This window comes from Ammospiza nelsoni, chromosome 26 (assembly GCF_027579445.1).
Source record: "Ammospiza nelsoni isolate bAmmNel1 chromosome 26, bAmmNel1.pri, whole genome shotgun sequence".
In the NCBI taxonomy this organism is placed as follows: Eukaryota; Metazoa; Chordata; class Aves; order Passeriformes; family Passerellidae; genus Ammospiza; species Ammospiza nelsoni.
In genome coordinates, this window is record NC_080658.1 from 1118121 (window position 1) to 1135976 (window position 17856).

At 56.8% G+C, this 17856-nt stretch overlaps 1 protein-coding gene across 1 annotated transcript; it reads left to right on the plus strand.

Moving 5' to 3' along the window:
- Positions 1-488: 488 nt before the first annotated feature.
- Positions 489-13572, plus strand: KAT7 (lysine acetyltransferase 7). The gene is made up of 15 exons (XM_059489082.1): positions 489-708; positions 2035-2182; positions 3242-3418; positions 4340-4579; positions 5390-5472; positions 5693-5782; positions 6300-6398; positions 6498-6608; positions 7517-7708; positions 8515-8604; positions 8982-9122; positions 9645-9738; positions 9873-10019; positions 10529-10635; positions 11754-13572. The coding sequence occupies exons 1-15, from the start codon at positions 694-696 to the stop codon at positions 11853-11855; spliced, it is 1836 nt and encodes a 611-aa protein (XP_059345065.1). The 5' UTR covers positions 489-693; the 3' UTR covers positions 11856-13572.
- The last annotated feature ends 4284 nt before the right edge of the window (positions 13573-17856 follow it).

Below are 17856 nucleotides of genomic sequence, written 5' to 3' on the forward strand. Positions count from 1 at the left end.
CCGCCGGGATCGGTTCCGCCCTTCCCGAGGCCCCGTTCAGTCGCTCCCGCTGCTCCGAGCCGCGCCTCTGGGAGGTTCCCGGGCTCGGTGGGGCCGGGGACGGACGAACCCCCGCCATGGCACTTTGTCCTTCACAGTTCCTCTCATCCTTACGGGAATTCCGATACAATTCACAATTTCACAATCTCCGGGCCACATATCCCACCTCCAGGGCACCGCTTCCCGCAGGCTCCACGGAGGAGCTCCCGGTGCTGCAATTCTCGAGGCTTCGCACCACGAGGGAGCTCGGGGAGCTCTCCCGCCTCGGCTCTGCCCGCACTCAACACGGCGGCGCCGGTAACGGGCGCGCCACACCCCGCGGGCCTCGCGCCCTTATCAAAGATGGCGGCCGCTGCCCCAATCCAAGATGGCGGCGCGCGGCTTCAGTGCCGGCGGCGCCTGCCCGGCTCCAAGATGGCGCGTGGTCACGTGACGGGGGTGTGGGCCGCGTCCCGGCGGAAGCGTGAGGGACCGAGCAGGGACCAGCGGCTGGCGGCGGCGGGATCGGGGCTGGCGCCGCAGGAGCAGACGTGCCGCAGGGCGGGGGACACGGCTGTCACCACGGAGTCCGCCAGTAGCAACACCGCGGCGGCCACCGCCGCTTCGCGGGCCGCGGGCGCCGGGGACCAGGCAACCTCACTACCCCCGCCCAGGATGCAGCGCAGGAAGGTAAGCGCGGCCGGGAAACGCGGGAGGCGACCGGCGGGGAGACCGGCGGGCTCGGGCCGCTGCTTTCTACCCTTCCCCAGCCCCTCCGCGCCTTCTCCCGGCTCCAAAACTGGGGGAAAAATAGCGGCCTTGAGCCCCCAGCGCCCGCCTCCCGCGCTCTATGATTGGCTGGAGCATTAGCAAGCGGCGCGCCGATTGGTCGCTCTATCTGTCACTCATCACCCCCAACGGCTACCGTTTCCCCTCCCCCGCGCCGGCAGCTGGGCCCGCCCCTTGCCGTTCCCGATTGGACACGCGCCCGGAGACCTGGCCGTCTATTGGACGGGTGTCCATGCTAGTCTGGCCGCTGATTGGCTACTGCCGCTGTCCATCCCCGCCCCCAACGGTCACCTCCCCGCGCGAGCCTTGTTTGTCCCTTCCCCCACCGCGCCGCGGCCCCCCCGCGGTTGACGTTGCCGTGGGAGCAAGCCTCGCGCTGATTGGCTGCCACTCGCTGTCAATCACGCTCTGTCGGACCCACCTTTTTGCTCCTCGAGCTGCCATTGGTGTGCCTCCCTTTAGGCCTCGCCCACGCGCGCTGTGATTGGTTCGGGCCCGCGCGTCTCCGCTGGGTGCAAAACAAAGCGGCGCGGAGGCCGCGCTCCCGCCACCGGCGCGAGCCGCCCCCCCCCAACCCCCCTCATCCCCTCATGGCGGCCGCGCCCTCCCCGCTCCCCTCACGGCCGCCGCCATCGCCGCCCCCTCACGGCCCTGCCCGCGCCGGGCCCACGCAGCCGCCCCCAGACCCCACCGGCACCTGCCGCCACCCCCAGACCCTCGGTGTCCCCTCACGAAATTAGGCACAAGCCTGGAATTGAAGGGGGAACAAAATTAAAGGTTTTAGGCTGGAGTGTGAACGGTTTAATAAATGAGAAATGAAGTAAAATGCTGTAATAGTGTTAAATAAAGGTGATAACAGAAAGGGATAGGAGAAAAAATTGCAATTGCTGACCAATGCCAGACCGCCTTCCGACATCCAGATTGCTGCCCCCGCTTTGGGATAATTCTGATAATTCTGATAATTCCTGCAGTTTATATCCTGGGAATGGCACCCTGTGCTGGGAGCATCCCTTTGGCTGTGAGGGATCCCCTGTCCTGGTTTGCTTTGGAAACTCCTCACTGGCAGAGCAGGAGACACAAAAAGAAAAGGAAAAAAGAGTTCTTGGCTTGGGCTAAACCACATAGGTCCCCCTTGCAGCTGGGAGGACGTGGAGAACGTGAAATATTCATTCATTTTCTGTAGTTTTTAGCGTAAGTGCAGTTTTTGAGCGCGGCGTGTTGTTGCAGAGGAACGCGGGCAGCAGCTCGGATGGGACGGAGGACTCGGATTTCTCCACGGACCCCGAGCACACGGACAGCTCCGAGAGCGACGGCACCTCCCGGAGATCCGCCCGCGTCACCCGCTCCTCGGCCCGCCTCAGCCAGAGCTCACAGGGTACGGAGGGCTTCTCCTGAAAATGGGGAAAGGTTCCTCTTTAAACTGGGGAAAAGCTCAGCCAGAGCTCCCCTGGAACCGGGCAAAGGTTCTTCTTTAAACTGGGGAAAGGCTCCTCTTTAAACCAGGGAAGGGCTCAGCCAGAGCTACCAGGGTACGGCAGGGCTCCTCTGAAACTGGGGAAAGGGTTCTCCTGAAAATGGGGAAGGGCTCTTCCTTAAACCAGGGCAAGGCTCCTCCTTAAACTGGGGAAAGGTTCTTCTTTTAACTAGGGAGAAGTTCTTCCTTAAACCACGGAAAAGCTCCTCCTCAAACCAGGGCAAGACTCTTCTTTAAACTGGGGAAAGGGTCTTCCTTAAAGTGGGGAAAAGCTCCTCCTTAAACCAGAGAAAGGCTTCTTCTTAAATCAGGGCAAAGCTTCTCTTTACACCAGGGAAAAGCTTCTCCTTAAACTGGATAAAGGCTCCTCCTTAAACCAGGAGAAGGCTCTTGCAGCCCCACACACAAAATCCCAGGTGCAGCTCCACACCACATGCAATCCTGCTGTTCCCAAGGGTTATGGTTCTTATCTAAACTGAGGGATCTTTGCTTCTCCAAATGAGAGCTGGGCAGTAATTATGGGTTAATTAAGCTGTTAAATCTGGAGAAAGCTGGTGGCACTCCAGATTGCTCCAAGTGTCATGAGATTTTATCAGGCAAGGCCGGAGCATGGTGACATGGGCGACATGGGTGACACAGCCACGGGGGGTTGGTCAGTGCGGGGCAGGGGGGACCTGAGGGTGCTGTGGTGTGACTGTGGTGTCTCTATGGTGTCCCTGTGGTTCCTGTGGTGTGATTGTGGTGTCCCCGTGGCTCCTGTGGTGCCCCCCCAGAGTAACTGTGGAGTCTCCATGGTGTGACTGTGGTGTCCCCATGGTTTCTCTGGTGTTTCTGCGGTTCTTGCGGTGTCCCCATGGTATGACTGTGGTTCCTGTGGTGTGCCCGTGGTGTCACCATGGTCTCTGTGGTGTCCCTCACGGTGTCCCCGTGTGTAACCCTGCATTCCCGCTGTGTGCACAGACTCCAGCCCGGTGCGGAGCGCGGCGCCGTTCGGGCCGGACGAGCCGGTGTACTCCACGCGGAGGGTGACCCGCAGCCAGCAGCAGCCAGCTCCTGTCACCCCCAAGAAATACCCGCTGCGCCAGACCCGCTCCTCGGGCTCCGAGACCGAGCAGGCCGTGGACTTCTCGGACAGAGGTACCCACAGGGACAGGGAATGCTCTGTTAGTGCCCGCAGGGGCAGAACATGGTGCACTGGGGCCCACAGGGGCAGGGAATGGTGCATGGGCACCCACAGGGGCAGGGAATGCTGCACTGGGGCAGGGAATGTTCTGTTAGTGCCCACAGTGACAGGGAACGGTGCATGGGCACCCACAGGGGCAGGGAATGCTGCACTGGGGCAGGGAATGCTCTGTTAGTGCCCACAGTGACAGGGAATGCTCTGTTAGTGCCCACAGGGGCAGAACCTGGTGCACTGGGGCCCACAGGGACAGGGAATGGTGCATGGGCACCCAGAGGGGCAGGGAATGGTGCGCTGGCACCCAGAGGGGCAGGGAGTGCTGCACTGGGGCAGGGAATGTTCTGTTAGTGCCCACAGGGGCCGGGAATGGTACAGGGGCAGGGAATGCTGCACTGGGGCAGGGAATGCTCTGTTAGTGCCCACAGGGACAGGGAACGGTGCATGGACACCCACAGGGGCAGGGAATGCTGCATTGGCACCCATAGGGGCAGGGAATGCTGCACTGGGGCAGGGAATGCTCTGTTAGTGCCCACAGGGACAGGGAACGGTGCATGGGCACCCACAGGGGCGGGGAGTGCTGCACTGGTACCCAGAGGGGCAGGGAATGCTGCACTGGCACCTGGAGGGGCAGGGAATGGTGCATTGGTGCCCACAGGGGCAGGGAATGCTGCACAGGGCCAGGGGATGCTGCACCGGGGCCCAGAGGGGCAGGGAATGCTGCACTGGCACCCGAATGGGCAAGGAATGCTGTGTTGGTGCCCAGACGGGCAGGAAATGCTGCTCCCAGGGTGGGAGAGGCTCTGTGCAGCCCCTGAGGCGTTTCTGGGAGTGTTTTTGGGATCCCTCCCCTCAGTTCTGTCCCCTGTGCTCCCACCCAGACACCAAGAACGCGGCCGAGCACGACGAGTCCCCGCCGCGCACGCCCACGGGCAACGCGCCCTCCTCGGAGTCGGACATCGACATCTCCAGCCCCAACGTGTCCCACGACGAGAGCCTGGCCAAGGACATGTCCCTGAAGGACTCGGGCAGCGACCTCTCGCACCGGCCCAAGCGCCGCCGCTTCCACGAGAGCTACAACTTCAACATGAAGTGTCCCACGCCCGGCTGCAACTCCCTGGGTGAGCCCTGGCCTGGCAGCCCTGCCCCGGGGCTGCTGCTCTGGGAGGTGTGAATCCTGGAAACAAATTGGGGCAGGAATGCCAAGGGAGGGTCTGGGGATGGGGTGTGAGGCATAAATGCAAAGATGTTACTCCTGGAGGGGTTTTTTTCTGTTTTGGAGGGGTGGCAGGATGAGGAACCTGATAGGTGTGGGAGGAAAAGTCCCAGGTTTGTGAGCAGGGAACTGCTTTTTGCCAGAAACAGGATTTTAGTGCCAAATTATTGCACTCCCATCCCAGGCTGCTTTGGCTTAGTGTGAGGGGCAGGGAATGCCCCCTTCCTTTTTAAACCAGGGAGTTTCCTCCTCTTATCCCCCTGTCAGATCCTGAGGGACCAGATAGGAGGCTGAGCACAGGTCTGGGAGGAAATGTCCCAGGTTTTTGCCAGAAACAGGATTTCAGTGCCAAACTATTGCACTACCATCCCAGGCTGTTTTGGCTTAGTGTGAGAAAGCTTTTCCTTCCTTCTTAAACCAGGAAATTTCCTCCTCTTATCCCCTTGTCAGTGATCCTGAGGAACCAGATGGCAGGGTGAGCACAAGTCTGGGAGGAAATGTCCCAGGTTTTTGCCACAAACAGGATTTCAGTGCCAAATTATTATTGCACTGCAATCCCTGGCTGCTTTGGTTTACAGTGAGAAAGGTTTTCCTTCATTTTCAAACCAGGAAGTTTCCCCTATACCACTGTGAGGGATCTGCCCCTGTGGGACACTTCCTCCACCTCTTTGGGGCCATTTCTCACAGGTTTTGTTGTTTTTCTGACCCCTTGCAGGACACCTGACCGGGAAGCACGAGCGCCACTTCTCCATCTCGGGGTGCCCTCTGTACCACAACCTCTCAGCAGATGAGTGCAAGGTACACCTGAATGGTTCTGCCCTCTGATGTCTCCTCCTTTGGGATTTTTAGGGTAAAATGCTGAGCCCTGTGATGTGTGAGCAGCAAACAGTTCACTCCTGCGTGCTGCTGTGCCTGGCTGTGGGGCAGCGGCGTTTGTGTGTCACACCTGGAGGGGCAGGGGGTGTCAGGAGGTGACAGGGGGTGGCTGCAGCCCTGACAGGTGAATTTTGGCCTCCAGGTGCGAGCACAGAGCCGGGACAAGCAGATTGAGGAGCGGATGCTGGCCCACAGGCAGGATGACAACAACAGGCACGCCACCAGGCACCAGGTGAGGGCACAGCCCCAGCTGCCAGCTGCCAGCACAGGGTGAGGGGCCTGGGCTCCCTTCTCCACATCCTGGGAGCTGCTGGGGCAGTCTTGAGCCTGCCCTGCTGCCATTCCAGAGGGGAATTCCCTGCATCCCCTCAGAGAGGTTGGAGCAGGCAGAGCTGTGTTCTGGGCATGATCCTTCCCCTGAGTTTGGATGTGCAGGAATTCCTGCAGAGCTGTAAACTGCAATTTCCCTCTGAGTAAGCAGCAGAGAGCCAAACCAGGGCAATGACATTTCCCAGTCCCTGAGTCAGCTGGGAGCTGTTCCCCAGCACGGAGCTCACCCCGTCCTGTGGTGGAAGGAAAATTTCCTGCTTTGCATTCCTGGGCTGCAGCTGCAGTGCCCTGTGATTAGCAGAGGATCTGCCTCACACCCTGTGGAATGGCACCAGCATGGAATTCCTTGGGGTGGGCAGGGAATGGGGAGCTTTGGGGGGGCTGCAGCCTCTCAAGGCCCCACCTGGGCTTTCTTTCAGGCCCCCACAGAGAGGCAGCTGCGCTACAAGGAGAAGGTGGCTGAGCTCAGGAAGAAGAGGAACTCGGGGCTCAGCAAGGAGCAGAAGGAGAAATACATGGTAACATCAGGAATTCCATCCTTTCATTCCCCCCTGGGATGGAGTGTGACTCTCCCAGTCACCCTGCAGGACCCAGCAGCTGTGCTGTGTTTTTCCCAGGAGCACAGGCAGACCTATGGCAACACCAGGGAGCCTCTCCTGGAGAACCTGACCAGCGAGTACGACCTGGAGCTGTTCCGCAGGGCCCAGGCGCGCGCCTCCGAGGACCTGGTGAGACCCTGCCCCAGGGACAGCTCTGGGGGCTCTGGGACCTGCTGAGACCCTGCCCCAGCACAGCCCCAGGGCTCTGTGAGACCTGGAAGGCAGCATGGAGGGGTACCAGCTGTCCCCAGGGAGTGCTGGAGCTGAGCTCTGCGCTCAGGAATGTGTGGTGACATTCCAGGGGTGCTCCCAGGGGACAAGGACAGCTTCAGTGTCCCTGCTGAGGGCTGGTGACAGCAAAAGCCACCTCAGCCTCAGCCTGTGACTGAGTTCATGGGCTGGTGTTGCTGCAGCTCCTGAGGAGCCTCCCAAAGCCACATCCCATTCCAGAGAGGGATCAAAGGATCCTTTGATGCTTTCCTGGGCCAGCTGGGGCACCTGGGGCAGAGCCCTGGGCTGTGTCACGGAGCCACAGGATGGACTGGGCTGGAAGAGCCCTCTGAGCTCACCCAGTGCCACCGTGACCTGACACCACCTTGTCACCAAGGGCCACATCCAGGCCTTTCTAAACACCTCCAGGGAGCCCCTTCCAAGTCCCAATCCCTCTTTTTGGGAGGAAATTCCTCCTCATGGGCAGCCTGGCACAGCTGGGAGCCGTGTCCTCCTGTCCTGTTGTTCCCTGGGAGCAGAGCCTGGCTGCACCCTCCTGTCAGGGCTATGGAGAGCCAGGAGGTCTCTCCTGCTCCTTTTCTCCAGCAAAAACACCCCCAGCTCCCTCAGCTGCTCTCACAGCACTTGTGTCCTGTCCCTGGGGATCAGGAAAGGAGCAGGGAGTGGTGAGGGAGGATCTGTAGAAATTTAAAGAAAAACGAATCAAAAAAACTTGAACCAGATCTCCTGCAGGAAAACAAACCCCAATTCCCCTCCTGCTGCTCGGGGTTCACTTTGTGGCTCTCCCTGCTTTCCCCCCGGGGCAGGAGAAGCTGAGGCTGCAGGGGCAGATCACCGAGGGCAGCAACATGATCAAGACCATCGCGTTCGGGCGCTACGAGCTGGACACGTGGTACCACTCGCCCTACCCCGAGGAGTACGCGCGCCTCGGCCGCCTCTACATGTGCGAGTTCTGCCTCAAGTACATGAAGAGCCAGACCATCCTGCGCAGGCACATGGTCAGGGCTGGGGCCAGGCTGCCTGGGGAGCCTGCTCTGGGGGCAGGGAGGGCTCAGTGCTGCTATGGGGTCAGGGAGTGGCTCAGTCCTGCTGGAGAGGCTGCTGTGGGGGCTCAGTCCTGCTATGGGGTCATGGAACAGCTCAGTTCGGCTGGGGAGGCTGCTGTGTGGTCAGGGAACAGCTCAGTCCTGCTATGGGGTCAGGGAATGGCTCATTCCTGTGTTGGAGGCTGCTCTGGGGTCAGGGAATGGCTCATTCCTGTGTTGGAGGCTGCTCTGGGGTCAGGGAATGGCTCAATCCTATTGGAAATGCTGATGCGGGGTCAGGGAGGGCTCAGTCCTGCTGTGGGACCAGGGAGGGCTCCTTCCTGCTGGGGACGCTGCTGTGGGACCAAGGAATGGGTCAGTCCCACTGGAAATGTTGCTGTGGGATCAGGGAATGGCTCAGGCCTGCTGGGGAGGCTGCTGTGGGACCAGCGAACACCTCATTCCTGCTGGAAGTCCTGCTATGGGGTCAGGGAGGGCTCCTTCCTTCTGGACATGTTGCTATGGGGTCAGGGAGGGCTCATTCCTGCTGGGGAGGCTGCTGTGGGGTCAGGGAGAGCTCAGTCCTGCTGGAAATGTTGCTATGGGGTCAGGGAGGGCTCAGTCCTGCTGGGAACGCTGCTGTGGGGTCAGGGAATGGCCCAGCCAGGCTCAGCCCGGGCACACGGCAGTGTCTGACACCCGGCTGCAGTTCCCTGTCCCCTGCAGCAGCTGCTGTCCCCAGGCCAGCAGTGACAGTCCCCATTGTGTCCCTGTCCCAGGCCAAGTGTGTCTGGAAGCACCCGCCGGGGGACGAGATCTACCGCAAGGGCTCCATCTCTGTCTTCGAGGTGGATGGCAAGAAAAACAAGGTGAGCGGGACCTGGGTGGCCCTGCCGAGGCCCAGGGTGGCCCTGTGGCCCCACACACAGCCAGGGTGGCCCTGTGGCCCTGCTCACAGAGGGGCTGCTGCAGTTGGGCCATTCCTGCACGAGTTTTGCTGCTACTCCAGCAGCTCCCTCTGTGTCTCTCTCAGCAGAGGTGAGGGGCAGGATCCAGGCTCCATCACCAATGGAATTGTGTCCTGGCCCAGCTGCTCCGTTTCCCCATCATTTCTCAGATGATTCTGAGGGGTTTTTGTCCTTTCCCAAGTTGTTTTGCCCTCACTTGGGGTATCCCATTGTAGTAAACACCTGCATCTTGGGGTATCCCACTGGGATAAACACCTGCATCTCTTTTGTGTGCCCAGATCTACTGTCAGAACCTGTGTCTGCTGGCAAAGCTTTTCCTGGACCACAAAACCCTCTATTATGATGTGGAACCCTTCCTCTTCTACGTCATGACAGAGGCTGACAACACTGGCTGCCACCTGATTGGGTATTTCTCCAAGGTCAGTGCAAAACACCTCACTAAAATGGATTTAGGGCCCCTCATGAGCGCTGAATCCCTTTGGCAGCCTCAGGATTTGCAGCTTTTGGGAGCAGATGAAAGTCCAAGGCTGAGCTGCAGGGTTGTTGTGTTTGCTGAGGGATTGCTGGTGCTGTGCTGCTCCATCTTTTCTCATTCCCAGCAAAAACCAACCCAGCTCCAAGGAATTGGAGTTGCCAGGAAGCAGAGTGGTGTCTTCATTGGGGAGAAAGAAACTGGGAAGGAATGTAGAGAAAAATACACAAAAATAAATATTAAATAATATTCATAATAGATCTTAAAATAAAAATAAATTAAAAAAGAAATCACCATGATTTCTACTGCCAGGAAGCAGAGTGGTGTCTTCATTGGGGAGAAAGAAACTGGGAAGGAACGTGGGGAAAAATACATGAAAATAAATATTAATCACCGTGATTTGTTTTTGGAGTAAGACAGTTAAAGGAATAAAATTTCTGATTTCCCTGCTGTCTGCTCTTGTTTCCAGGAGAAGAATTCCTTCCTCAACTACAACGTGTCCTGCATCCTGACCATGCCCCAGTACATGAGACAAGGCTATGGCAAAATGCTCATTGACTTCAGTGAGTGTGGGGGCAAATTCTGGGCAGAAATCCCTCCAGCTCCACCAGGAAATCTCACCTGGCTGCTGCCACGCTGGAGCAGATCCCATCCTCGTTTCTGAGTGGTTTAGATGTGGTTATTTTTATATTTTTAGGCTATTTGCTGTCTAAGGTAGAGGAGAAGGTTGGCTCCCCAGAGCGTCCCCTGTCCGACCTGGGCCTGATCAGCTACAGGAGCTACTGGAAGGAGGTTCTGCTGCGGTACCTGCACAACTTCCAGGGCAAGGAGATCTCCATCAAAGGTCAGTTTGGGGTTTGGGATCACCCCTGAGCCTCTCAGCCCACCTCACCCACCCAGTGTGGAGCACTGAATTCCATGGGGTGTTGGGAACGGCTCCTTCCCAGCCCTGCCACCAGCAGAGATGGGCCATGTGCAGCATTTTAAAAGATTAATTGGCTGCTTGATGAAAAAAATGACAATTTAAAAAATATTCAGCCAAAAGCCTCGTCCTGCTGTGTGTTAGAATTTTTATTTTGACAAAAAAATGGCTCCAGCAGCCAATATTGAGAATATTTGGCCTTTTTTTAATGGCATTTCTCTGTTGGTGGCACCTGGGAGTTCCTGGGGATGTGAGGTACCCTGGAAAAGCAGGATTGCATTTTCTCTCAGGGGATTTGTTCCAGATCCCAAACCCAGCACCCCAAACCCCTGCAGCCCTGCCCAGCCCCATGTTCCTGAGGGGATGGCACTGAGCTGGTGCTCCCAGGGCTCTGGGGCTGTGTCAGAGGCTCTGCTGGGCTCTGCTTGCAGAGATCAGCCAGGAGACCGCTGTGAACCCCGTGGACATCGTCAGCACCCTGCAGGCCCTGCAGATGCTCAAGTACTGGAAGGGCAAACACCTGGTCCTCAAGAGACAGGTGAGCCTGGGGGGCCTCCCTGCACCTCCTCCTCTCCTTGCTGCAGTCAGGGATTCCTTGGGTTCTCCTCCTTTTCCTTGTTGGAATCAGGGCTTCCTTTTCATTTTCATTTCCCTTTTCCCTTTTCCCTTTCTGGAATCAGGAATTCCTTGGGTTCTCCTTTTCCTTGCTGCAATCAGGGTTTCCTTGAGTTCTTGTTGGAATCAGGAATTCCTTGGGTTCTCCTTTTCCTTTTCCTTTTCCTTTTCCTTTTCCTTTTCCTTTTCCTTTTCCTTTTCCTTTTCCTTTTCCTTTTCCTTTTCCTTTTCCTTTTCCTTTTCCTTTTCCTTTCTGGAATCAGGAATTCCTTGGGTTCCCCATTCCTCCTTTCCTTGCTGCAATCAGGGATTCCTTGGGTTCTCCTTTTCCTTGTTGGAATCAGGAATTCCTTGGGTTCTCCATTCCTCCTTTTTCTTGCTGCAATCAGGGCTTCCTTTTCCTTTTCCTTTTTCCTTTTCCTTTTTCCTTTTCCTTTTTCCTTTTTCCTTTTTCCTTTTTCCTTTTTCCTTTTTCCTTTTTCCTTTTTCCTTTTTCCTTTTTCCTTTTCCGTTTTCCTTTTCCCAAATCAGGGCTTCCTTGGATTCTCCTTTTCCTTGTTGGAATCAGGGCTTCCATGGGTTTTCCTGCTTTTCCTTGCTGGAATCAGGAATTCCTTGGGTTCTCCTCCTTTTCCTTGTTGGAATCAGGGCTTCCTTTTTCCTTTTTCCTTTTTCCTTTTTCCTTTTTCCTTTTTCCTTTTTCCTTTTTCCTTTTTCCTTTTTCCTTTTTCCTTTTTCCTTTCCCTTTCTGGAATCAGGATTTCCTTGGGTTCCCCATTCCTCCTGTGTCTTGCTGCAATCAGGAATTCCTTGGGTTCTCCTTTTCCTTCTCAGAATCAGGGCTTCCTGGGTTTCTCTGCTGTTATTTTGCTGCTGTTTTGGTGTTGCTTTGGCGTAACTCTGCTGTTGTTTTGGTGTTATTTTGGTGTTCCTCTGCTGTTATTTTGCCATTCCTTTGAGGCATTAATGGCCTTTGGGGTGCTGTCCAGGGCTGATTCCCCACCAGGGTCACCCCTGAGCTCCCCTCCCTGCTGTCCCCAGGACCTGATTGATGAGTGGATCGCCAAGGAGGCCAAGAGGTCCAACAGCAACAAGACCATGGATCCCAGCTGCCTCAAGTGGACCCCTCCCAAGGGCACCTAGGTGTCCCCAGCAGAGGAGGATGCGTGTGCTTGGCCCTGCAGTGTCCCCAGGGCGGGTCACCGGGCTGGCCTGGCCTGGCCCCGTGTCCCCACAGTTCTGAGGAACTCGGGAGTTTCGGCCTCAGTGAGGCCGCGAGGACTGGAGGGGTCTGGGAGCCCCGGGGAGCTGAGGAGCTCTGGCTGCTGGGCCTGTCCCTGTCCCTGCTGTCCTGCTCCGTCCCTCTGTCCCTCCTGCAGCTCCCCTGGGGCTGGGACAGTGCTGGAAACGCTTCTGTGGGGCAGCCCTGCTGGGACTGCTCTGCCCCATGCCTGGAATAGCTGTAGTGGCGTCACTGCCCCTCTCCCAGCAGTTTTCCCTAGGACCCAGCAGATCCTCACTTAGTTCCTGTTGTACGGCCAGAATTGCACCTCCTGCACCTGAGGGAGTCCCTGGGTGTCCCTGCCACCCCTCCTGGGGCCACCACAGCCCTGCTGGAAGCACCTCTGGATAGAATTCCCATTTTTTCCTGGTGTGTATCTCGTGGAATTGCTGAGTTCCTGTACGTAAAGCACCTGCTGAGTGTATTCCCCTGGAGATGTTTTTCCCAGAGCAGCCTTCCTGGGACTGCAGGTCCCTTTTTATTGGAGCTGTTTTCCCCTCCAGGCTGAAGGAATCCAAACTTTGGCCTTTTCCAAAGAGCCACAGGAACTCCCAGCCCCAATTCCAGGAGCTGTTGGGCTGCTGTGCTCCAGGGAGGGATGGAATCCCTGGTAGAGCAAAAAAAAAAAAAAAAAAAAGAAAAAGAAAAAGCTTTGATTCCTCCCTCCCATCAGCAGAAATATCCCAAAATGGGCTCCCAGTAAAACCACTGTCCTTGTGCCACCCGTCCCTGGGTGGCTCCATTGTCACTGACAGAGGGACAGCCTGGGAAGGGCTGAATTCCCTGGTCCCAGTGCTGATTTCAGTGATCCCAGGGCTGATTTGTGACCCCAGTACTGATCTCAGTGATCCCAGTGCTGATTCCTCCATCCCAGTGCTGATTTCCTGATCCCAGGGCTGATTTGTGATCTCCAGTGCTGGATTCCCTGATCCCAGGGCTGATTTCCTCCATCCCAGTGCTGGATTTTCTCCATCCCAGTGCTGATTTCAGTGATCCCGGTGCTGGATTCCCTGTTCCCAGTGCTGATTTCCTGATCCCAGGCCTGATTTCAGTGATCCCAGTGATCCCAGTGCTGGATTCCCTGTTCCCAGTGCTGATTTCCTGATCCCAGGCCTGATTTCAGTGATCCCAGTGATCCCAGTGATCCCAGTGCTGGATTCCCTGTTCCCAGTGCTGATTTCCTGATCCCAGGGCTGATTTCAGTGATCCCAGTGCTGGATTCCCTGTTCCCAGTGCTGATTTCCTCCACCCCAGTGATTCCTCGCGGAACAGGGTGTGAAATGAAGCACTCCTGGGAAGGTGGGAGCCATTCCCAGCAACCACTGCCCCATCCTGGCTGGAAAAGCTCCCTCCTGGTTCCCTCCTGTCCCCTCCTGTCCCCTGCCTTTCTCCTGGAGCCCCAGAGCACCTCCACCCCCTCGGTGCTCACCGTGGGCCTCGTGGGCATTACTGTCCCTGCTGTCCCCAGCTCAGATCCCAGGGATGTCCCAGCAGGGCAGGGGGAGGCTCCTGCTCCCCTCCCCGCTGGGCTCTGCTGCTCCTGTCCCCACTCCTCAATAAAAGCATGTTCCTGCTGCAGCCCTGCCTTGTCCTTTCCCCCTTGTCCCCAGGGCCCTCTGAACCCTCCCCAGGCCTGGGCATTTGGGGATTTGGGGGTTGGGGCTGGAGCAGCCTCGGGGTTGGGTATTTCCCAAAAATCCTGCTCTGAACAGTTGCTTTGAACCCTTTCCATGAAGGAAATTTTCCTGATACCCATCCTAAACCTCTCCTGGCACCTGGGGCTGTTCTTGGGACCAGAAGAGTTTTCCCCACATGGAATTTCCCCTTTTCCTTGAGGGAATTTTCCTTGACACCCGTCCTAAATGTGCCCTCACACTTGAGAATGTTCTTGGGACCAGAAGAGTTTTCCCCACATGGAGTTTCCCCTTTTCCATGAAGGAATTTTCCCTGATACCCATCCTAAATGTGCCCTCACACTTGAGAATGTTCTTGGGACCAGAAGAGTTTTCCCCACATGGAGTTTCCCCTTTTCCATGAAGGAATTCTCCCCTTTTCCATGAAGGAATTTTCCCTGATACCCATCCTGAACCTCTCCTGGCACCTGGGGCTGTTCTTGGGACCACCAGATGAAATTTCCCCCTTTTCCATGAAGGAATTTTCCCTGATACCATCCTAAATGTGCCCTCACACTTGAGAATGTTCTTGGGACCAGAAGAGTTTTCCCCACATGGAGTTTTCCCTTTTCCATGAAGGAATTTTCCCTGATACCCATCCTGAACCTCTCCTGGCACCTGGGGCTGTCCTTGGGACCAGAGGAGTTTTCCCCCTTTTCCATGAAGGAGTTTTCCCCACACCGAGGGAAAGCTGCTGGAGGAGAATTCCCCGAGATCTCCCTGAATTTCCAGGAGCTGCTCGCTCACTGGTTCCTGCTTGGAATTCCTGCTGGCTTCTCCCTTCGCTGGGGTGGTTTGGGGCAGGATGTGGTGGGGAACAGGGGCCGGTGTCCCCAAAAGGAGCCGGGGGCAGCAGGGAGGGACAGGAGCTAAATCCATGCAGTGACCTCAGCTGTTCCTATTGTCATCCCCCATCCACGGGGACAATCCCAAAGCCACGGAAGGAGCTGGAACAGCCTCTCCTGGCCAGGGCAGAGCAGCAGCTCTATTTCTATTCCTGGGCCCATCCTCTGTCATTATCTCAGCCTTTCCTGCCCTCCCCAGCCCGGCCCACGCGGCCCCAAAACCGCCCGAGGTGCAGGAGGAAAACGGGAGCCAGGAGAGGGCAAAGAAAACATGGCCAGGAAACCACGGATGCCAAAGGCTGCTGTGGCTTTCCTGAGGAGAGCTGGGGGCTGGCACCTTCCTGAGAGCCCAGGCAGGGCTGGCACCTTCCTGCAGTGCCCAGGGAGCCAGAACGTTCCTGAGACCGGGCCTGCTTTGGGATTGCAGCTCTGGAATTATTTGGGATGGAGAGATCCTAAATCCCAGCCATTTCCACCCTTGGGATGGAGAGATCCTAAATCCCAGCCATTTCCACCCTTGGGATGGAGGGATCCTAAATCCCAGCCATTTCCACCCTTGGGATGGAGAGATCCTAAATCCCAGCCATTCCCACCCTTGGGATGGAGGGATCCCAAATCCTGGTCGTTGTTACTTCCAGGGATGGAGGGATCCTAAATCCTGGCAATTCCCACCCCTGGCATGGCGGGATCCTAAATCCCAGCCATTGGCACTTCCAGGGATGGAGCACCCACATTTTCCCAGGAAAACCCATTCCAGCCCCTCATCACCAGCTGCTGTTCCCAGTTCTCCCAGTTTGGGCTCCTGAGCTAGGAGCTGGAGGCTTCTCCTGTCTCTGGAGGCCCTGGGCAGCTGGGAAGGAGCAGGATCCCAGCAAAATTTGGGGTTTTGGGCAATTCCAGTGAGTTCCTGGTGAGCCACGCTCCAGGAAGTGTCAGTGAGGGAAAACCTTCCCGAGTTTTCCAGCAGGACGGGATCCCAGCAAGGGCAGCAGAGGGTGCTGCTTCCCCGGGCAAGGCAGGAAATCCTGCGGGAGCTCGGCGTGGCTTTGGCTGGAATTCATCCCGGAATTTGGGTAAAAAGAGAGGGATATTGGGGGCGTGGGAAGGGCACGGGGAGAGGGACAATTCCTGAGCTGGGCTGGGTGTTTGAGCCATTCCCAGCTGTGCAGGGCGTTGGTGGGGAATCAGGGAATCATCAGGGAATCATCAGGAATCATCACCCAGAGATCCCAAGTGGGATCCCAAAATCCCAATAACCATTCCAAGGCCCCAGGATCATCAGGAAAGGTTTCTCTGCATGGAATCCTGGTGTTGTTTGGGCAGAGCAGGGCCTGGCTGGGACACCGGGATCATCCAGGGGAGCTCTGCCTGCGGATCCGGCTGGATCAGGAGCTGCTGGTGATTCACCAGGAGCTGCTGCTGCTCCCTGTGAGTCACTGCAGGGTGAGGAGGGAGGGAGGGATCAGGGAATCCATGGATGGATGGAATCCATGGATGGATGGATGGATGGATGGATGGATGATGGTGGATGGATGGATGGATGATGGATGGATGATGGATGGATGGATGGATGGATGGATGGATGGATGGATGGATGGATGGATGGATGGATGGATGATGGATGGATGATGGATGGATGATGGATGGATGATGGATGGATGGATGGAATCCATGGATGGATGGATGGATGGATGGATGATGGATGGATGGATGGATGATGGATGGATGGATGGATGGATGGATGGATGGATGGATGGATGGATGATGGATGGATGATGGATGGATGGATGGATGGATGGATGGATGGATGGATGGATGGATGGAATCCATGGATGGATGGATGGATGGATGGAATCCATGGATGGATGGATGGATGGATGGATGGATGGATGGATGGATGGATGATGGATGGATGGATGGATGGATGGATGGATGGATGATGGATGGATGATGGATGGATCCATGGATGGATGGATGGATGGATGGATGGATGGATGGAATCCATGGATGGATGGATGGATGGATGATGGATGGATGGATAATGGATACATGGATGGATGGATGGATGGATGGATGGATGGATGGATGGATGGATGGATGGAGGGATGATGGATGGTTGAATCCATGGATGGATTCTCATCCCAAACTGAAAATGGGAATTGCTGCTGTGGCTTCTGATCTCCATCCCAATGGGAGAAGAAAGAAATAGGAATTTGCAGAAAAATGGGCTCAGGATGAGATTTTTTCTGCACATCCCAGGCCAGGCCAGGACACCCCAGGACACCCCAGGACACCCCGGCCAAGCCAGAGGTGTTTGGCACCCCAGAGCTCTCGCGGGGCTCTCTCCTTTTCCTGACACCCCCAGCAATTCCTCGCAGCCACCCCAGGGATTTTGGGGCTCAGGGCATGGAGGATCTTCCTGAAATGTTCCTCCTGCAGTTCCCGAGGAGCAGAGCCTGGAGCTGGAGCTGCCTCTGCCCGGCCGGGCTCCATTCCCGTCCCTCTGTAATTACGGGATATTTTTGGCCTCCCTTCCTCTCGCTGTTCCGGGCCCGCTGCCCCCGCAGGAGGAGCGGGGAAGGTGCCGGGCTCGGGAAGCAGCAAATCCCGGTCTCCAAAGGGCCGGGAGGAGCGGGAGCTGCTGGCCAGGGCTGGCAGCGAGCCCCGAGCCGGCCCCACAGCGATCCCAGTGCTCCCAGTGTGGGAGGGATGGGGAAGCTGGGCTGGGCCCAGCTGGAAAACCGGGGGTTTTGGGGGAGCACGGGGTGCTGTGCACCTCGTTCTGTCCCTCTGGGGGCAAATTCCCAGCTGGTTGTCCCCAAAATCCTGGATTTGATGCTGGAAGTGCTGCTGGTGGCTGTCCCCATTCCCAGAGCTGCCCTGGGATTGGGATTTCTCCTGGGTTAAAACTCCTCTTTCCTGAAATCCTATTTTCAAGCTCCTTTTAATTTTATTTCTTTATTCACCAAAATGAAGTTTTTCCACTGAGCAGAATTTGGGATTTGCTATCACCCGCAGAGGGGAGCTGCCTGAGGGACCACAGCCGTTCCCTCGGGAGCAGATTTGGAACCCGGACCAGCCCCAAGACTTGGCCCCATCCCTGGGCTGATCCCATCCCATCCCATCCCATCCCAGGAGCTCCAGAGCCGCCTCTGGAGCAGAATTCCCAGCTCAGCAGCTGCTTCCAGTTACGTCCCTGGCACATGAAAGGGGCTTGGGTTTAAATTTAGCCGGGCAGGAAAAAGGAAAAGCCTTTTATCCTCCTGCTGCTCGTCCCGGCTCCAAACCCAGCCCGGGAACCGCAATTCCCGCTCGGATTGGGGAACCGCAATTCCCGCTCGGAT